At 55.2% G+C, this 17411-nt stretch overlaps 10 protein-coding genes across 10 annotated transcripts; 6 read left to right on the plus strand and 4 right to left on the minus strand.

Moving 5' to 3' along the window:
* Positions 1-34: 34 nt before the first annotated feature.
* On the minus strand, positions 35-796 carry BXZ73DRAFT_102137 (ribosomal protein S12/S23; the record flags this gene model as incomplete). The annotated part of the gene is made up of 5 exons (XM_048015123.1): positions 35-52; positions 115-270; positions 370-561; positions 653-717; positions 790-796. The coding sequence occupies 5 exons, from the start codon at positions 794-796 to the stop codon at positions 35-37; spliced, it is 438 nt and encodes a 145-aa protein (XP_047877237.1).
* A 307-nt stretch (positions 797-1103) lies between these two features.
* On the plus strand, positions 1104-2784 carry BXZ73DRAFT_48095 (homoserine O-acetyltransferase; the record flags this gene model as incomplete). Its single annotated transcript, XM_048019987.1, has 12 exons — positions 1104-1251; positions 1317-1345; positions 1412-1468; positions 1531-1551; positions 1610-1662; positions 1717-1801; positions 1856-1896; positions 1955-2002; positions 2061-2190; positions 2247-2513; positions 2572-2653; positions 2714-2784. The coding sequence occupies 12 exons, from the start codon at positions 1104-1106 to the stop codon at positions 2782-2784; spliced, it is 1032 nt and encodes a 343-aa protein (XP_047877238.1).
* Positions 2785-3212: 428 nt separating this feature from the next.
* On the plus strand, positions 3213-3845 carry BXZ73DRAFT_47943 (including n-acetylases of ribosomal protein; the record flags this gene model as incomplete). Its single annotated transcript, XM_048019961.1, has 1 exon — positions 3213-3845. The coding sequence occupies one exon, from the start codon at positions 3213-3215 to the stop codon at positions 3843-3845; it is 633 nt and encodes a 210-aa protein (XP_047877239.1).
* Positions 3846-4066: 221 nt separating this feature from the next.
* On the plus strand, positions 4067-5118 carry BXZ73DRAFT_90450 (HAD hydrolase subfamily IA REG-2-like protein; the record flags this gene model as incomplete). The annotated part of the gene is made up of 6 exons (XM_048025644.1): positions 4067-4208; positions 4291-4398; positions 4449-4544; positions 4602-4664; positions 4724-4886; positions 4953-5118. The coding sequence occupies 6 exons, from the start codon at positions 4067-4069 to the stop codon at positions 5116-5118; spliced, it is 738 nt and encodes a 245-aa protein (XP_047877240.1).
* A 90-nt stretch (positions 5119-5208) lies between these two features.
* Positions 5209-5668, minus strand: BXZ73DRAFT_48121 (ribosomal protein S6; the record flags this gene model as incomplete). The annotated part of the gene is made up of 3 exons (XM_048019994.1): positions 5209-5368; positions 5424-5563; positions 5621-5668. 3 exons carry the CDS (start codon positions 5666-5668, stop codon positions 5209-5211), a joined length of 348 nt encoding a protein of 115 aa, XP_047877241.1.
* A 224-nt stretch (positions 5669-5892) lies between these two features.
* BXZ73DRAFT_102140 (transcription factor) lies at positions 5893-9427 on the plus strand (the record flags this gene model as incomplete). The annotated part of the gene is made up of 16 exons (XM_048015124.1): positions 5893-5907; positions 5976-5985; positions 6044-6113; positions 6174-6234; positions 6292-6573; positions 6627-6702; positions 6752-6906; positions 6965-7103; positions 7152-7476; positions 7531-7695; positions 7746-7856; positions 7911-7986; positions 8041-8135; positions 8184-8526; positions 8588-9024; positions 9082-9427. The coding sequence occupies 16 exons, from the start codon at positions 5893-5895 to the stop codon at positions 9425-9427; spliced, it is 2706 nt and encodes a 901-aa protein (XP_047877242.1).
* A 545-nt stretch (positions 9428-9972) lies between these two features.
* Positions 9973-10889, plus strand: BXZ73DRAFT_78152 (uncharacterized protein; the record flags this gene model as incomplete). The annotated part of the gene is made up of 2 exons (XM_048022816.1): positions 9973-10017; positions 10068-10889. 2 exons carry the CDS (start codon positions 9973-9975, stop codon positions 10887-10889), a joined length of 867 nt encoding a protein of 288 aa, XP_047877243.1.
* A 305-nt stretch (positions 10890-11194) lies between these two features.
* BXZ73DRAFT_48027 (uncharacterized protein) lies at positions 11195-11669 on the minus strand (the record flags this gene model as incomplete). Its single annotated transcript, XM_048019975.1, has 3 exons — positions 11195-11310; positions 11361-11417; positions 11474-11669. The coding sequence occupies 3 exons, from the start codon at positions 11667-11669 to the stop codon at positions 11195-11197; spliced, it is 369 nt and encodes a 122-aa protein (XP_047877244.1).
* A 350-nt stretch (positions 11670-12019) lies between these two features.
* Positions 12020-15873, plus strand: BXZ73DRAFT_78154 (peptidase family M1-domain-containing protein; the record flags this gene model as incomplete). The annotated part of the gene is made up of 20 exons (XM_048022817.1): positions 12020-12129; positions 12194-12478; positions 12619-12772; positions 12833-12935; positions 12978-13105; positions 13304-13413; positions 13470-13522; positions 13581-13594; positions 13653-13919; positions 14091-14187; positions 14240-14292; positions 14351-14460; positions 14506-14663; positions 14722-14910; positions 14972-15069; positions 15123-15241; positions 15295-15391; positions 15459-15629; positions 15660-15761; positions 15799-15873. The coding sequence occupies 20 exons, from the start codon at positions 12020-12022 to the stop codon at positions 15871-15873; spliced, it is 2493 nt and encodes an 830-aa protein (XP_047877245.1).
* A 208-nt stretch (positions 15874-16081) lies between these two features.
* Positions 16082-17356, minus strand: BXZ73DRAFT_78155 (alpha/beta-hydrolase; the record flags this gene model as incomplete). The annotated part of the gene is made up of 4 exons (XM_048022818.1): positions 16082-16124; positions 16215-16878; positions 16947-17043; positions 17114-17356. 4 exons carry the CDS (start codon positions 17354-17356, stop codon positions 16082-16084), a joined length of 1047 nt encoding a protein of 348 aa, XP_047877246.1.
* Positions 17357-17411: the final 55 nt, after the last annotated feature.

Here is a 17411-nt window from a genome sequence, read left to right on the forward strand (position 1 = left end):
GAATGAGGACAACACAGAGGGAAATGCTAAGCGCTTATGACCGGGGCTTCTCCTGAGGACAACATAAATGGATCAGATATCTAGACGCATGAGCAAAACTCGCACAAAACGCACCTTCTTCTCCTTCCAGAGAGCCAAGAGACCGACACCAGACACCTTGACAATCTTGAAACGGACACCGGGAATATCACCCTTGGCCTTACCCCGGCGACCGAAGCCGGAGATGAGGACTTCGTCGTTCTCATCGACGAAGTTCAGGCAACCATCGTTCTGCGGAGGAGACGGGGTCAGATGAGAGAACCACCATCAAGGCCCGGACCGCTCTCGAGTGGACGAGCAGAGCGCGATAGCGATAGCGTGGGGACGCACCGGCACGAAAGCGGTGACCTTCTTGCCGTTCTTGATCAGCTGCACACGGACGCACTTGCGGATGGCAGAGTTAGGCTGCTTGGCCTCAACGCCGACCTTTTCGAGCACGATTCCTTTTGCGTGGGAGGAACCTCCAGTGGGGGAGGTCTTGTAGATGTTACCGAGGGCCCGCTTCTTGTAGGCCTTGTCCGCCTGCACGATCCCGCGGTAAGCGGACGCCCGCGGATATACGGAGAGGAGACGGGTGCGAAGGGGGTAACGGAAGAGATGGTAGAGTGCGCACCCAGCGGTTTTCGCGGCGGTCGTTGCGCAGCTTGCGCGCGGCTTGCAATCCACGGGGTTTGTTGGCTAGCGCGAGGAGAGATCAGCATGACGTGCGAGAAGCGACCCGAGGGCTCAAGGACGGGGACAGCGACTCACAGCCCATTCTTGACGGTGTGTGGGGTGGTAGAGACGGAGGAAGAGAGCTACTGGCGGAGTTTGAATGCAGGCGTAAGAACTGTGAAGTACCACTGAGCCTCCGCTCACGTGACTAGACATATTTTGGATGGGCGTCTAAGGCACTCGGTCTGCCCACGACCGTGGGCAGTCGTCGATGGACCGCAAGGTCTCGTCAGTCAGATGAGGCACAGAGTTTTCCCTCCGGCAGATAAGCGGCTGCAGCTGTGATCTCGCAGCCTTCAGAGCTTCAAAAGCGAGCTCCTGGTGAGGATGCCCGCGAAGTTCTCTCCACCATGGCGTCTGCCATCCAGCACTACCGCCACGGCCGCTTCCGCGTAGCAGGCGGCGTTCTGCCGGACGCCGTCACCGCCTACTGCACGTACGGCGATCCAGCAAGTCCATGCATCATCTTCCCCACCTGTTATGGCGGGCGCCTTGACAGTACGTCCTCCACCGCCTTATCTTTTCTGGTGTTGTCGAGCGTGGAGCAGACGTTGGCTTGCTAGGCCAGGACTACATGATCGGACCCGACAAAGTAGGGACTCCCAGACCCTCGAAACTCACACAGGTTCGCTGAGACGTTGGGTCTTGCCTCCTTCAGGCCCTCGATTCAACCAAGTATTTCATTGTTACATTGGCGCTCTTCTCGAATGGTGAAGTCAGTCACTCTATCCACATCGCTTTTCCAGGAGACGGTACTGATCACCACCCATGCTTCAGTCTTCATCGCCTTCCAACACTGTTGGTTTGCTGCATTTACCATTCACTGCGGTCCGGCTCAAGCACCCTGTCCGTCTAGCCCCCTCCATACAACGGACCATACTTCCCAGACGTTTCTTACGAAGATAATATGTGAGACATCTGCGCCAACTCAGATCTTTGCTAAAGATGCAACCCTCGCAACAGCCGCGCTCAATATGCTGTCGTCACCAAGGCACTCAATGTGAAGAAGGCATATTGCGTGGTCGGATTCTCTATGGGAGGTCAACAGGTGCTGTTCTTATGTGGATTCAATTTATGCACATCACTGAGCAGCAGGTCCAAGGCGTACTATTGGCCTGTCATGTATCCCGACTTTGTGGAAAGGTTCGAGTTTCCGCATCATCTATGCATGACGAGCCCTTATACGATCACTCTATACTAGGTTCATTCCGATCTGCGGGTCGGCTCGCACAAGCATGCATAACAAGTGGTGGGTCACACTTCTGCTCAAATCCTGCGCCGTCCTCTTATGACCCTCCGCTCTTAAGCTTCATTGAAGGCCCGATGACCGCCCTGTTGCACTCGAAGGATTTCGACCACGGTCATTACACTAAAGAGCCTCAGGTGGGCATTCGGGCCTTTGGTCGCGCGTACAGCGCATGGGCCTATGGACAGGCGGTTGGTTGTTGCACTCCACACTGAGCTAATATATAAGCTGATTTCTTCATCGCTAGTGGTTCCGTCAACACCAGTACCTGATGGGCGGTCAATACTGCTCCCTCGAGGACTTCCTCCGTCACGAATGGGAGGGAGGCTTCCTTGGCGTCTGGGACGCCAATGACCTCATCACCCTCATCAGGACCTGGCAGAGTGGTGATGTCTCGTTGATTGGCAAGGGTGTATTCAGTGCACCTCATGACGAAGACGCTTTCAAGACTGCGTTGGCCGGGATCAAAGCCAAGGGTCTCATCATGCCTTGCAAGACGGACCTATACTTCCCTGTACGTCTCGTTCCGTCTACTCCGTAGTGCTGAAGCTCGAACTCATTGCCGTCTTAAGCCTGAAGATAGTGAGTTCGAGATAAACCTGATGAGCAACAGCTCCAAGCTCGTAGTGATTGACTCTGTGTGGGGTCATATGGGTAAGTTCCCCAGCCTCTTTTCAGCAATATCGAGTAATGATGACACTTCAATTAACTCAGCGGGGGGCGGTAGCAATGCTGTGGATGATGAGTTCCTTAAAACAGAGATTAGGAAGTTTTTGGAGGAATGAAGACGTTTCTTCCTGTACATGATTTTCAATCATATGTGACGGCACACTAACAGGCTTTCTCTTGTTCCTCATGTATGCAACAAGGATGTACTTGTTCCCAGCCCCGACAAATTCGAAAGCTGGGCGATGATCAATGGCTCAAATGAGTCTAATGTGACGTTACTATGCGCCTCTTGTTTGTGCCCCCATCTAGTCGGCCGCTTCAAGCTAGTAGGCACTGCACGGTTCCTATCGGGCCGAGCATTGTACAGCATTGCTCATAGGTGCGTCTGAGGATATGCACGATCCGGTCGTCTCTCACTAGCATCGCGAGCAGTCCTACACTCATATACTTATCACAGGTGAGTCTTGCGCACCAACGAGATTGTTCAAGACTGACACCTTCAGGTGCTATTGACAGCATTCGCTCTTTCCTCACGACGACCACGATGGACCCCAACTTCTTTGTCGAAACTGATCGCCTCTACATCTCCAACTTCCAGTCCGAGAACGACGACCACTGTGACTTTCTCCTTCAACTCTACACCACTCCCGAGTTCATCGCCTCCGCCGGAAACTCCGGCCTCAACACCCGTGACGACGCCCGGAAGCAGATTGCGGGCCTCTTCACGAAGTGGCACGCGAGCGTCGGCTGCAGCCCGTACCTCGTCAGCCGCAAGCCCACCGACCCCGCGGCGATGGACGGGCTCGCACCGGACGCGCCTTTCCAGGAGCGGCTCGCGCGGTGCACGCACGTCGGGGGCGTGTCGCTTATCCGTGGGACGAACCCGACGTCGTACAAGGTGCCGGACCTCGGTTTCGTGATTCTGCCCGAGGAGATGCGGAAGGGGTACGCGAAGGAGGCGGCGCTGGGCGCGTTGAAGCACCTCAAGGAGGGCTTGGGCGGTGACGTCGCGGCAGGGTTCACGAGCCCGAAGAACGTGGCGGCGAAGGCGGTGTTCAAGAGCCTGGGGTGGGTGGACCGGGGAGAGATGGCGTTGGTGGACTTCGGAGGGGAAGTGTCGTCGGTGTGGTTGCCGCCTCATGCGGCTGAGGACCTATCGGTGTATGGTTTACCGTAAAGGAGTCACCAGAGACCCAGTAATGTGAGATATATAACGATGTATAGTGTATCGGGCTCCATTGTTTTCGATTCCAGGGTGCAAGAGGCTGCAGTGAGTGAAAGCCAGGCTGAGCGTAGCGGCCGATGAGTGCTTACCGAAGCAATTCGGGCGGCCCGCGCGGCCGGCCCCTTCAATCGTCGGGGGGACCCGCTGCCAGTGCGTTACCTTCATGCCAAACTATGACCATCCGCCTTGTTACCTTTGATGCTCTGCACACACTGGTCGCTCCCCGACTTCCGATTCATGTTCAATACTCTCAGACCTTTGAGCCATACTTGGGAAAACTCGACCCCGAAGCTCTAAAGCACTCGTTCAAATCTGGTACATTAAAACGCTTAAAGTCCAGTCGCTTGTTGCTGAACTATCATGGAATTATGGGCACGGTGTGCGGTCATCAATGAAGTACTCAAACAAGTGCAGCAAGAGCAGCCGGTATACCGCGGAGGAGCGGACGAGTGGTGGGGGTATGTCATAAAGCGGACGGCTGTGGGTGCTGGTGCAGACCCTACAGGTATGCCCAGGCATTGCATTCGCCCCCACAAGCCCCTGAGGCATTTCAAGCTGTGAATGCTTCATTGGGGCAGATTATACCGCGACTGCTTAACCGCTTTAGCTCTCGCGAAGGATACAAGCTGTTTGACGACACGTTGCCCACAAGTACGCGCTAGTATCTCAAATCGAAGCATATACATTCATCCATTTCTTTCGTGCTAGTACGCCAGTTGAAGGAGCTAAACCTCCCCGTGGCTATCATTAGCAACACTGACGCTAGAATGAGTCAATATCATGTCTTCTCTTGCCGCTTCCACCCGTTGATGTTTGGTGTGCTTGAGCAGGAAGTGCAATGGACGATCTTCAGCTTTTATCCCAAGTGGACGCAGTGCTGTTGAGTGAAGAGGAAGGGGTGGAAAAACCTTCTCGTGACATCTTCTACCGTGCTTGTGAGCGTGTAGGGGTCCAGCCCGAAGAAACGTTGCACGTCGGCGATGAACTGGCCTGGTGCGTTTCATGCATCCCCTCTTGGAAACCCAGTCTGACGACATTCACGGCCATTGACCATCAAAGTGATTACCACGCGGCGACAGCATGTGGTATGCGAGCTTTATTGGTTCGTAGACTGGGGCCGGAAGGAAAAGGAGAACGCAAAGAAGCCGACGAAGACCTCACCAGCGTTGAAACAGTCTCCAGTTTGGCAGAGGTTACGGAATGGGTGCGACGGCAGCTGACATAATGCGGCGGGGAACGTATATCATTAGGCGGACTAGTAATGCAGAGACGAACGAGCATGATGTGTATGTGGCGTCTTCACTCCGCGCTGGACTCATGGCCGGGTTGTGGTGAGATCGCTGAACGTCCTGATGTCTTTGACCTGTTCCCCAAGTTTGATATTCGTCCCCCGGATGACACGTGGGTCGTCGTGCATTAATCTGCTGAGACTACGGATTGTAGAAGGAGAAGCGTCGAACTGCATCGTCCAGTAACTTCGAAACGCAAGGTCAGTTCCAAACGCAGCTGTATCGGAAGGGGTTCACGTACTCTCCTATTGTATGAACGTGCCTCAGCTTCTTCATGCGCTGCGGCAGGGTGCGGGTTCCCCATGAGTCGATCTTGCGGACCACACCCCCATTGTCCATGACATGTGTCGCAAGGCGCGTGACGAGTTCCTTAATGAACCTCTGCAACGACGCGCGTAAGATGGACGCAGACGCGCGGGAGTTGCGATGGAGACGCACGTATTCGGGGTAGTGGGCAGCAATGCATGTGAGCTGGTAGAGGGGCATGGTGGTGGCCAGACGTGGTGGAGGGTTTGCGCGTGCGCACAGGGAGCGAGGAGGACATCCAGCGTGGGAACCGCCCAGCCACAGGTGGACCAGGCTCTGTGACTGCTACTGCCAGCGCCGCGCTCCCGTCTCCTCACTGGTCTTCCTCAGTCTCCTGGAAATCTGTCAACTGCCCAGCATCCCGCACCCCGTGTCTTATACTCACCGGTCGATATCTCCCAGCCATGGCCATGAAAGCGGTGAGTCTCAAGCTGTGAGCATTATAAGAGACGCGGGTAGCTGATGCAGGGTCGATGTGCGCATACAGATCGTGAAATGTATGGGTTCTCTCTCTTGCCTGTCTGTGCTCAGTCCTGAACATGATGGAGTAACCAGCCGTGATCTCTGGCGATTCCCTCCTATTGCGCGGTAGCCCCGGCCCTCAAGGCCAGATCCCAAAAGAGCGGTGAGTACTTGTGTGCGTGCGCTATGGTCGCGTGCGGAACTCAAGTTGCGCGCTTTTTAGCGTTCTGCACCTCGCGGACATACAGGCGCCTCGCATGGGCACGTCCTCGCGAGATGACGAGGTATGCGGCACATGTGTTCTGTCGGCTTTTCATGCATTATTGACGTCCGTCCCGTAGGACTGGGCTTTCGATTCGCGCGAGTTCCTTCGTGCCATGGTCGTTGGCAAACCTGTCACGTTCACGTCCACTCACTCTTTGCCCTCAAACGATGAAATCCCTCGTGACATTGGCACAGCAGATGTCAACGGAGTCGACCTCGCGTCCGAACTTCTGAAGAACGGCTGGGCGAAGCTGAAGGAATTCAAGCGTGACCCCACAGAAGAGGACTATCGCAAGAAGGAACTGGAGTCTGAAGCGCGTTCGGCTGGGAAGGGTATTTGGAATCCTCATGGTCCCATGGTGCGTATTCCTACTTTGTTTAATGATGCATACGTGCCAATCGTGGAACTCAGGCCCGCACAACCCACTACATGATGCCCACTGACTCGCAAGCATTCATCACCGAATGGAGGGGTCAGCAGATTGACGGTAAGAGCCTTCCGTTCTCTCCAGGGCGTCCAATTCATGTAGTGGAAAGGTCTTATCGAGCAGGTGAAGGACGGCTCTACCCTTCGCATTCGCCTCATCATGCCAGACGGGGATCATCAATTCGTCAACATCGCCCTTGCTGGTGTGCGCTCTTCGCGTGTATCCAGCAAGCCCGGCGAGTCGACGGAGCCGTGGGGAGAGGAGGTGCGATGATTGCAGTACCGACTCTTCTATGGGCACTCATTTGGTGTGTACCCCACAGGCAAAATTCTTCACTGAGTCAAGGCTACTCCAGAGATACGTCCGAGTCCAACTGCTGTCACTACCCAACGCCGCGCCTACCCCTTTCCAAGCAGGCGCGAGCACGGCACCCCCTTCCGCATCCATCTTCATCGGAACGGGTACGTTGTTGGCCTTGCGTACCAAGATTATGTCCTCACTCTTCGCAGTCCTCCACCCCGCGGGCAACGTTGCCGAGCACTTGGTTGCCGCTGGCCTCGCGCGCGTCGTTGACTGGCATGCGGGTATGCTCGCAAGCAACGGTGGCATGGAACGTCTTCGCGCCGCTGAAAAGACGGCAAAGGAGAAGCGTGCCTGCCTGTATGCAAACGCCCCTACTCCCTCTGCCAAGTCGAACGGTACAGCGTCCAATGGTAATTCTCGCCAGTTCGACGCCACCGTCATTCGAGTCTGGAGCGCCGACCAGATTTCTGTCGCCGACCGTGAAACTGCAAAGGAGAGACGACTGCAGCTCAGCTCAACCCGTGGTCCCAAGTATGCAACATCCCCCTCGCTTCCTTGGCATGTTCGAGTCTGACCATGGTTCAGATTGTCTGACCCCAAGCAAGCATTCTACGCGCAAGAGGCTCGCGAGTTCCTTCGCAAGCGGCTTATTGGCAAGCACGTCAAAGTTCACGTCGACTTCGTCCGGCCTCGCGAGGGCGAGTATGAGGAGCGCGAATGCGCGACTATCCGCTACGGTGGCCAAAACTCGTTCGTTGTTTGCCCACGGCCCATTGAAACAGTGACTGAGAACGGGACAGGAACATTGCCGAGCAACTTATCGAGAAAGGTCTTGCCACTGCTGTTCGCCACAAGCGTGACGATGAGGATCGCTCACCCGATTACGACAAGCTAATGGCGGCGGAGCAAATGTATGTATATGCTTTTGCCTGCCGTTCGGCTCCCCTCATCATTTTTGCGCATAGAGCAGCAACAGAAACCCGTGGTATTCACTCTGGCAAGGACATTCCCGCACCCAAGCAACCGCTCAACATTTCCGAGGTGAGCTGACAAAACCAATGCCCCTTCACGGCATGCTTAGCAGGTCCTCCACAGTCTGCGCACCGTGCAGCTACCTTCGTCAACGGCTTCAAACGTCTAGGAAGGATTCCTGCCGTCGTCGAATACGTCGCTGCTGGCTCTCGCTTCAAGTGAGCAATTGCATCACGATGTCGGCATCAGATACTGACTTCATTTAGAATATTCCTGCCCAAGGACAACCAAGTCCTCACTCTCGTCCTAAGCGGCGTTCGCGCGCCTCGAACTGCCCGGAACCCTTCAGAGACCAGCGAGCCATGCGGGCCTGAGGCGTCCGAATTCGCGACTCGACGCTACATGCAACGCGATGTCGAGATCGAGATCCACGATGCCGATAAATCAGGAGGTTTTATCGGCGCACTATACTTGAACAAGACCGAGAACGCTGCCATCACTCTTGTTCGGGAAGGTTTTGCGTCGGTACATGGGTATTCTGCAGAGAGTCTCTCATGGGTGAAGCAGTTGCACGATGCTGAGGCTGAAGCGAAGAGCGCAAAGCGTAACGTAAGTAGACTTTTCATCAACCGGGCTTGCCGGCTTCACTTGTTTACACATCCCTTCACAGATGTGGAAAGACTTCGACGAGGCTGCGGAAGTTATGGAGACCCCAGTGGAGGAAACAAACGGCCCTCTCAAGACAGAATACCTCGACGTCATCATCAGCGATGTCCGCACGAAGCCGAGCTTCGCGTTCTCCGTGCAAATCCTCAACACTGAGGGCATCGCATCACTAGACAAGCTCATGCGCGACTTCTCACTACACCACAAGACTGTCGCACCGGTCGTGGGCTTCACCCCTCGTGGCGGCGACCTCGTCTCGGCGAAGTTCTCCGATGGCCAATGGTATCGTGCAAAAGTCCGCCGTGCGTCACCGATCAAGAAGGAGGCAGAAGTCACCTTCATCGACTACGGCAACCAGGACACCGTCAGTTTCACCAATCTCCGCCCCCTCGATCCTAAGTTCCGTTCTCTTCCCGGCCAGGCTCAAGATGCGCGTCTCAGGTGAGTCCACTTCCGTCAGCCGCCTGAATAGGAGAGCTGATCCGACCCGCTGTCCAGCTTCGTCAAGCTCGTCTCGCCCGACTCCGAGTACTATGACGAGGCAATCGACCGCTTCCGCTCGCTCTGCGAGGGCCGCCGGCTCGTCGCGAACATCGACCAGAAGGAGGGTCATATGCTCCATCTCCGCCTCATCGACGCGTCGGACCCCGCCGCGCAGCACGACCAGTACGCATGCATCAACGTCGACCTCATCCGCGACGGCCTCGCGACGGTCGACAAAAAGGGCTGCCGCTACCTTAGCGGGTACCCTGCGATGACGAAGAAGCTACGCGAAGCGATCGACACCGCCAAGCGCGAGCGTGCGGGCATGTTCGAGTTCGGTGACGTCGAGGAGGACGACTAGGCGCTTGGTTGAAATCCACACCGGGACTCGAGCAAGCACGGCTTCTCTTTCCTGATTCACACTCACCTGAATCTATTGACCAATTTTGACGTTGTGCGACGCACACATGGGTTGTATTGGCTTGATGGCGTGCAGTATATAGTATGTACGAGGATGCTGTTGTACCCGCACTACTCACAATGTCGAACGAAGTGGATATGGACCCGCTCTTGTGTGCACGCATATGAACATGCGAACAACATGTCCTCGTTCCGCTGGCACGATAATTCGTCGTCAGCGGCTCCTGTCTTTCATCCGACGCGGCACGGCGGCCTTTCGTCCGGGCCATACACAGACGGGTGGGATCCGAATCCCGCCCTCCTGAAGGAATACACTAGCCGGTTTATTGTGAATGACATCCGATACCCCTGCCTGCTGCGGACGCCGACGGGCGTGCATAAAAGCAGCCCGGTGACGCAATTGAGAAGTATCATACACGACGCTGCCGTCCTCACCCCACACCCACCTCAACTACAACGCTAAGCAATCTCTGCGATCTGTTCGCAATGGGGGTGTACCTCGTGGACATCGACACGTTGTGGTTTTCGTTGGTGCGTATACGGTTGCTGGATATAGAGGAGCCGGCTGACAATCGTTTTAGTTTGTTTGTGTATTCCTCGTGAACACAATTCGGGGCGTGGCGCACGAAATCCGGGGATGTCAACCGTGCCAGGCTCCCCCTGCTATCTTGAGAGGCCTTCCCGAGATGTCACTCAGTCCGGATCCCGCAGAGGATGAGAACACGTCCACTTGGGATGCCTCAAGTCTAAATAGTAACGGCCAACCGTATGACCACGACGAAGACTATGTCAGTGACGAAAACGCAAGCGACAGTGGCTACGAATATGCTGTCAGTTACCCCGAGGAAGGCGACGTCAGTGATCACGAGGAAGAGTCCGTGCCTCATAAGCCCGCCGCTCTCGACGTCGCCGACGACTATGCGCGTACGGCTTGGGAATATTACCGTCGGGTGTCTTCATCCTTCGTCAATGCCGCAAAGACCATCGTCCCGTCCTTGCGAATCCCCCGGCCGCCGTCGCGGCCCCCCATGCTTCACAAGCTCACGGAGGTGTATGAGCCCGACTCGGAGCCCTCCGACGGCTGCTCCAGCACGAGCAGCCTGTACACCGGCGATCCGCACGCTCTCCAACGCTCAGACACCAGCGTGACAATCACTCCGGCTAGGATGGCCAGATGGCGCAAGACTCGGACCGCCCCTTCCACCGTGCTGTCTCCCTCGGACAGAAAAGCGCGTCACCAGCCGATCTCGATCCCCAAGCTGCGCACGAAAACCGTCGCGAACCTTCGCCGCGCTATGACACCCCACCTGTCCTTCGAGAGCGTCCGTCGCGCGGGCAAGGCCTGCACGAGCATAGCGGGACTCTCGCCGCGCGGGAGCCCAGGGGCGCGCTCCAGCGCATAGATTTAGTCTGGATCATGTAAAGCAGGACGTACCGGCTGCGCAATGCTAGGATAGAGACTGGATTTTTATTGTTGTTCAGGCCTGAATACGTAGAGAATAACTTCAGTGAGCAATAATGTGGCCCTCGAATGTCGAAGTGCTTCGGTTCAATGGGGTGGTTGTGCATCCAGTCAGGGATGTTTCACAGCTGAGGGTATGGTGAACGTCCGTATGCGGACATTGCTGTCTGCGAGAGCGTACTATACAGAGGGGTTTGGAAGGGGGAAAAGATAGAGATACACACTTCGGGTATGGTCGTAATCCGCTCATGAAGCCTTCGATTCCGTCTGCCGCAGCTCCTCAATGGGCACCCGAACGAGTCTCTCTCCCGTGGTAGACTGAGACGCGTTTTCGGCTTCGGCTTGCTGTTCACGTTGCGAAACTAGAGGGGCATATGAGTAGGACGGCGTGCGACGCGGGGAAAACGCGTACGGAAGAGCTCGAGAATGCGGAACATGTTGGGCCACTGCTCGAGCACCTGTCCGTGCACTGGACGCCGAACATCGTGATCTCGTACTCTAAAGGCACCACCGAAACGCACACACCTACGCCAGCCTCGGCCATGACTTCGAAGTCATCTCCCAGTCCCTCTATGCGCTTGAGGAACTGTGCACTGGCCTTCTCGAGCGCAGCGACAGCTTCAAATTCCTTCTTCTTCTCGACTAGCTTGGCGGCTGCTGCGGCGCTGGCTACGGATCCCGGGAGTTGAGATTGCCGGGAAGCTGCAATGGATGCGCGCATGCCAGGTAAGAGGAGGCCTAGGGATCCCTGACCTTGATGGACTGGGTGAAGGACTCGATTACTTAGGGCAAGAGACGTAGACGCTGGGCGGAACTCAGTGAGGGCGAGCAGTGTTTGCATGTTTTGCTTATCCCGCTATCGTCGTCACCGTGTTCGCGCAGCGCAAGCACATACTGCATACTTACTGCGATCAGCGACTTATCTCCGCTGACTCCTCCGGACTCCTCCTCACCGCATGGCTGCTCGAGGGTTGCCACCAATATGCGGCCCCGAGCTTCGTATCTCCAACGCATATATGTGCCATTCTCAGGACTCAGGGATCGAGCACTGCTGATCTTGCCCTTCCTGCCATGGCTCAAGATCGAGTTCGTCTTCCTGCAGATGTTGTCCCGATCCACTATGATCTCCATATCTTAACCGACTTGGACACTCTCGAGTTCGACGGCATCGTGTACATAGAGTGAGTGGGCGGTTTCCCCAGTTTCCTCAACCATGCAATGTCTCACGCGTATCCCTTGCCACAGCTTGAAAGTCAACAATCCGACGTCCTTGATCGTTCTTAACACACTTGGGCTCGAGATTGCTGAAGCGTGGCTGCATTCTGAAGGAAACGAGGCGCCCCAACGGCCTCTCTCCTGCGAGTATGATGCAAAGCTGCAGCGTACTACCTTTGCATTTCCGAAGATTATTGCGACTGCGTCGCGCCTCTCGATCACCTTTGGCGCCCCGATTGCTGAGCTCCCAATGGGCTTTATAAATCGACTGGCGGCAAAGACGGCGAAGTTGTCTATGCAGTCACACAGTTCCAGGTTGGACTCGTCAGATCACTGCTGCAGTTTCTGTACAACCTTCTGACAATAGCTTCATAGCCCACAGGTGCTCGACGCGCCTTTCCGTGCTGGGACGAACCGGCACTCAAGGCGACATTCGCTGTCACGATGGTTTCTAGGACAAACACGACCAACGTCAGCAACATGCCAATCAAAACTGAAATGCTCTGCGCTGGTCAGACCGCCGAGGAAGGGACGTGGCTAGAAGAGAAGATTGCCTCCATGTCAGAGCCGGCGAGATGGAAGATCACTCATTTCGAAGTTTCGCCGCCTGTGAGTGGTATCGTAAAGAATCCTCCGTCTGAATTCACATTGATTTTTACGACCGATTAGATGTCGACGTACATCGTTGCCTACGCAAATGGACCATTTGAATACACCAAAAGCGAGTATACCAGTCCTCTCAGCGGTAAAACCAAGCCGGTTCGGTTCTACAGTGAGTAGTGGTCATCAGTTTTGACCTGGATGATGGCTCAAGCACTCTCAGCTACCGGTGCGAACCCTGAACAAACACAACTGGCTTTGGATATGACCGCGAGACTTGTACCTGCGTATGAGGAGATGTTCGATCTCGAATACCCTTTGCCCAAATTGGATGTCATATTGGTGCGTGCTCGTGGTGAATGAGTGAATGGTAGAATATCAGTTGACCCTGACTGTCTCAGGCGGATGATTTCGAGGGTGAGAGGATGAGCCCGTTTTCCATTGCAATAATCACTGACTGCGAAGCAGGTGGTATGGAGAATTGGGTGCGGTTGTTCCGCTTTACCTCAGTTGACCTTGAACTGAAGTTGTTACCTGAAGGGATTGATTACTGTGCGCCCAGGCACAGTGTTGTACGACCCGAAATCGAACGATGTCAAGCAACAACAAATCGTAGCCGGCATGATAGGTCATGAGATTGCGCACATGTGGTCAGTACGTTCGCAAATCATAATGAGCACCACCTCACACAAGTCTCTTCCCATAGGTTCGGCAACATTACTACGATGGAATGGTGGGACTACTTGTATCTCAATGAGGGTGAGCACGTCTTCAGTGAAAGAGAACTATGATCTGGCAGTGACGAGGCTGCTTTCAGGCTTTGCAACTCTGGTACGCAGACGCTTTGTATGGAGTGCATTCTACTCACATCGTAAACACTTTTTTCTAGATGGGCGAGCTAGTAGTTCAGGGTAAGTGGACACCTTCGGAGGTTGTGTCCTCAGCTAACACCGTTCACAGAGAGGTGGGACTTCTGGTATCGAGTGATCATTCTCAACATCGGACTGATGAGTCTTCTGGCGATAGACTTTGGCCCGAGTGGCAGTCCGAAGCCAAATTCTTAAGTGCTCCATATCTGTCTGGTCGTGCGATCGATGCAAAGCTCTCTTCACATCCCATCGAAGTGGAGTGCCCAGATGCAGAATCCGTGATCCAGGTGAGTATATGACGCTTGCGACATGCGAACTGAGCTCATAATCCGGTTAGATCTTCGACAGATTATCTTACGAAAAGGCGGCTTCGGGTGAGATATTTCATAAATCTAAGCAAGATCGGCTGACGAAGAGTGCGCCTAGTTCTTCGCATGCTGGCAAGTCATGCCGGACAGGAATCGTTCATGAAGGGGGTGTCGATGCATCTCAAGAAGCACGCATACAAGACTGTGGTGACCACTGACTTGTGGAGGAGCATGCAGAGCACTACTGGTTCGTAGTGATTCTTGTTTTCATCAGCATAGGGATACGATCATTGATCAAGCTTTCATGGCAGGACTTGATGTGCCAAACCTGATGGAAAACTGGGTCAATAAAGTGAGTCCATATACATATAACCCTTTATATTAAGACTGGCTGAAGCTCGATCATTGAGGTTGGATATCCTATGATCACGGTGACTGAACACGAAGATAAGCTCACTCTGCGCCAAGACCGCTTCTTGGAGTCTGGTCCAGCCGCCCCAGAGCATAACGAGACCATCTGGTATGTGACTGTGCCATACTTTGGGACCGTGATTTGAACACGCAGCTCTTACGCTACTAGGGCGATCCCTATCAGTCTGGTCACTGTTGCAGCTGATGATTCGCGTGTGGTGATGCGTGACTTTGTGCTAGAGGAACGCGAGGCCCCTATGTCTCTCGGCTGTACTAAGCCGTTCAAACTTAACGCAGATACAGATGGTTTCTGTGAGAGATATCATTCTAGTCTTCAGCGGGGTCTGATTTGCTTACTTTGTCTTTTAAGATGTTGTCCAGTACAGCGCGGACCGTTTGGTGAAAATAGGTCAACAAGCGACGGCGCCCAACTCGCCCTTTAACCTCGCCGACAGGATTGGACTAGTTGCAGACGCGTTTGCGCTCGCTAAAGCAGGATACTCGTCCATCAGCAGCGCCCTCGAGCTCGTGTCTGCTCTTGGAGCATGTGAGAAGGAGTGTGAGTGCTTTCCCAAGCACAATCGTCGTCCCCGACCTGATAAGAACTTTTCCTCCAACAGTGTACGTCTGGACGGTGATATCGAGTGGCCTGGCGGACGTTGCCTCAGTATGGTATGACCATGGACACGCACTCGGGTTGATCAATAGCTTCAGAAAAGTCCTTCTCCCCATCTCCTCTTCCCCCCTACCCTTCTGATCCCCTGCTTCAAGGACTTGTTTGTTCGAATCGTGAAGCGCCTTGGGTTTGAAGCTGCGCCGAAGGATTCGCCGGCAGACAAGCGACTCCGCACTGAGGCCATCACTCAAGCTGCGGAAGCCGGGGATGCATGGTGAGCTCTTCTTATGGGATCCATATCCTGCAATACTCACGGTGGATCTCGAGGGTCGTTGGTGAACTCAAAACACGTTTCGCTCATTTCATCGAGACTGGTGACATGTCCAAGATCCCCGGAGACATATTGCAGATAACCTGCAGAGTTGTCCGTACCAAGTTCTCATTTGTCACACACATGTTCTAAATCTGTTCATGGCCTTTACTCCTGTCAGGGTGTCCGAGAAGGCGGAAAGGCAGAATATGACTTCATGAAGACTTTCGCTCAGACCAGCACAGATCCGGCACATGTTAACGCTGGTCTCAAGGCGCAAGGGGCGTCCCAAGACCCAGCACGTCAGCAGGCGACGATCGACTTCGCGATTGGAGAGGCCCGCTTTCAGGAGGTGCGACCTCTGCTGCTCGGGCTTTCGCAGAACCCTGGGGCATGGAGACTTGTTGCGGAACGCGTGAAGGAGCGGTGGGACGAGGTGGCCGAGAGGTTCCGTGGCTCGTTCACCATGACGAGTTGGATCTTAGTACGTCCAAAACTGCGCGCACATCGTAACATACAAGCTGACGCTTCTCTCGCTGGCACGGACAGGATGTATTCCCTCAGCTGTCATCAAAGGAGAACCACCAGGAACTTGAAGAGTTTTTCAAGAGCAAGGATAAAAGGGAATCGACTTGGCGGTCAGGCAGGCATTGGACGGAATTCAGGTCCATGCTGCTTGGATTGAGGTGCGCCATGACGTCCTTTACTTTCTGACGAAATGCCAACTCACTTTGCAGCGCTCTACGGACGAGCTCATCCAATGGCTCGAGCAACGACCCAAGGTTGCCGAGGGTGGAAGATGCGTCATTGCTTGAGCATCCTCGTCGTCATCCATCGCGCATGCATACTAGCACCAATAATTGTGTATAGGTATACAGTACAATACAAAAGGGGCAACAGCCACATTGGCTTGCGAGAGTGCAACGAAGAGACGGACCTAAGCGTGTGCCCTAAGCACTGTCTGCCCGTGGTGCTGAACCCCACTCGACAGAGCCTCCCCGACGTAGCGCTGCACGAGGGGCTTCCAACACTCTCCTTGATCTGCATGTGCTCGCCCTCACAGGTTTCCAGGGTGACACGGCCACTCTCGTCCAGCTTCCGGAGCCCAATCCAGTCCTCAGTGTACAAAGGCTGCAAGCGCATGGGCACAATCGTCTTCTCGCTCCACGCCCACTCGCCGAACAGCCCGTCCTCTTCCGGCTCCGCGTATGCGCCGAACCACGAGCTCTCCTTCGGAACGACGGTCTTGTCCTGGGAGAAGAGGACGAGGACGAGGTGATTGAGCTTTCCGAGGTTGGCCGCGTACGTCGCGTTGCGCGCCCCAGGCACCTCGTTGTTCACAGGCGCGAGGAACGTGTTGCGCTCGAGGTATGTTGGGAGGTTGGCCGGGTCGCGGAAGTACTGCGCCTGGACGAGGTTCTCCTGTGCCCAGTCGGTGTAGACGCCACCGCGGGCGGCGCGCCGCGCGAGCTGACAGAAGAGGTCCCAGCGCGAGCAGAGCGGGAGGTCGGACACACCCATGTGCTGCGAGCCGAAGGTGATGAGATTGTGCACCGGGGGCGCGTTGTAGAGCTCGACGTAGCCGCGGAGGAACTGCCCGCCTGCGCGTCGGGAAACAGGGTCGGCGTTGGGATGCGTGTGTGGGTCGTGTGGGGACGGGGAGGCGTACCTTGAGAGAACCCGATGGCGTCAAAGCCGTGCTTGAGCTCAGTGACGTTCGAGAGCTGCTCGGCGACGAATGCGAGTTGCTCGTTGACGTTCCCGAACTGTCGTGGTAGGTGGTGGGGACCTCCACAGTCAGACCATGCAGTGAATGTGAGAGGCGAAAGCACGCACAAAGCCAGCCTTCTGGTCCGCCTCCAGGTCCTCGTCGAGATGAACTGAGTGGACAAATAGGCCAGGATGCTCGTCTTTCATGAGCTGGATGAACTCCAGCATGCCCGGGGACGTGTATGAGTCTCCAAGACCATGCCAGATGACGAGAGGCCGTCTTGGGGGGTCGGCAAGGGTGACGGGGGTGGAGAGAACATAGCCGGCGAGGGAGAGCAATGCAAAGCTGAGTGAGAGTAAGCCGACCATGTCTGCAAGTGAGAAAGGGGCAGTTGAGCGCAGGAATCCCTGGCGTCAGAGCCTA

This window comes from Epithele typhae, assembly GCF_022376455.1.
Source record: "Epithele typhae strain CBS 203.58 chromosome Unknown BXZ73scaffold_29, whole genome shotgun sequence".
NCBI lineage: Eukaryota > Fungi > Basidiomycota > Agaricomycetes > Polyporales > Epitheliaceae > Epithele > Epithele typhae.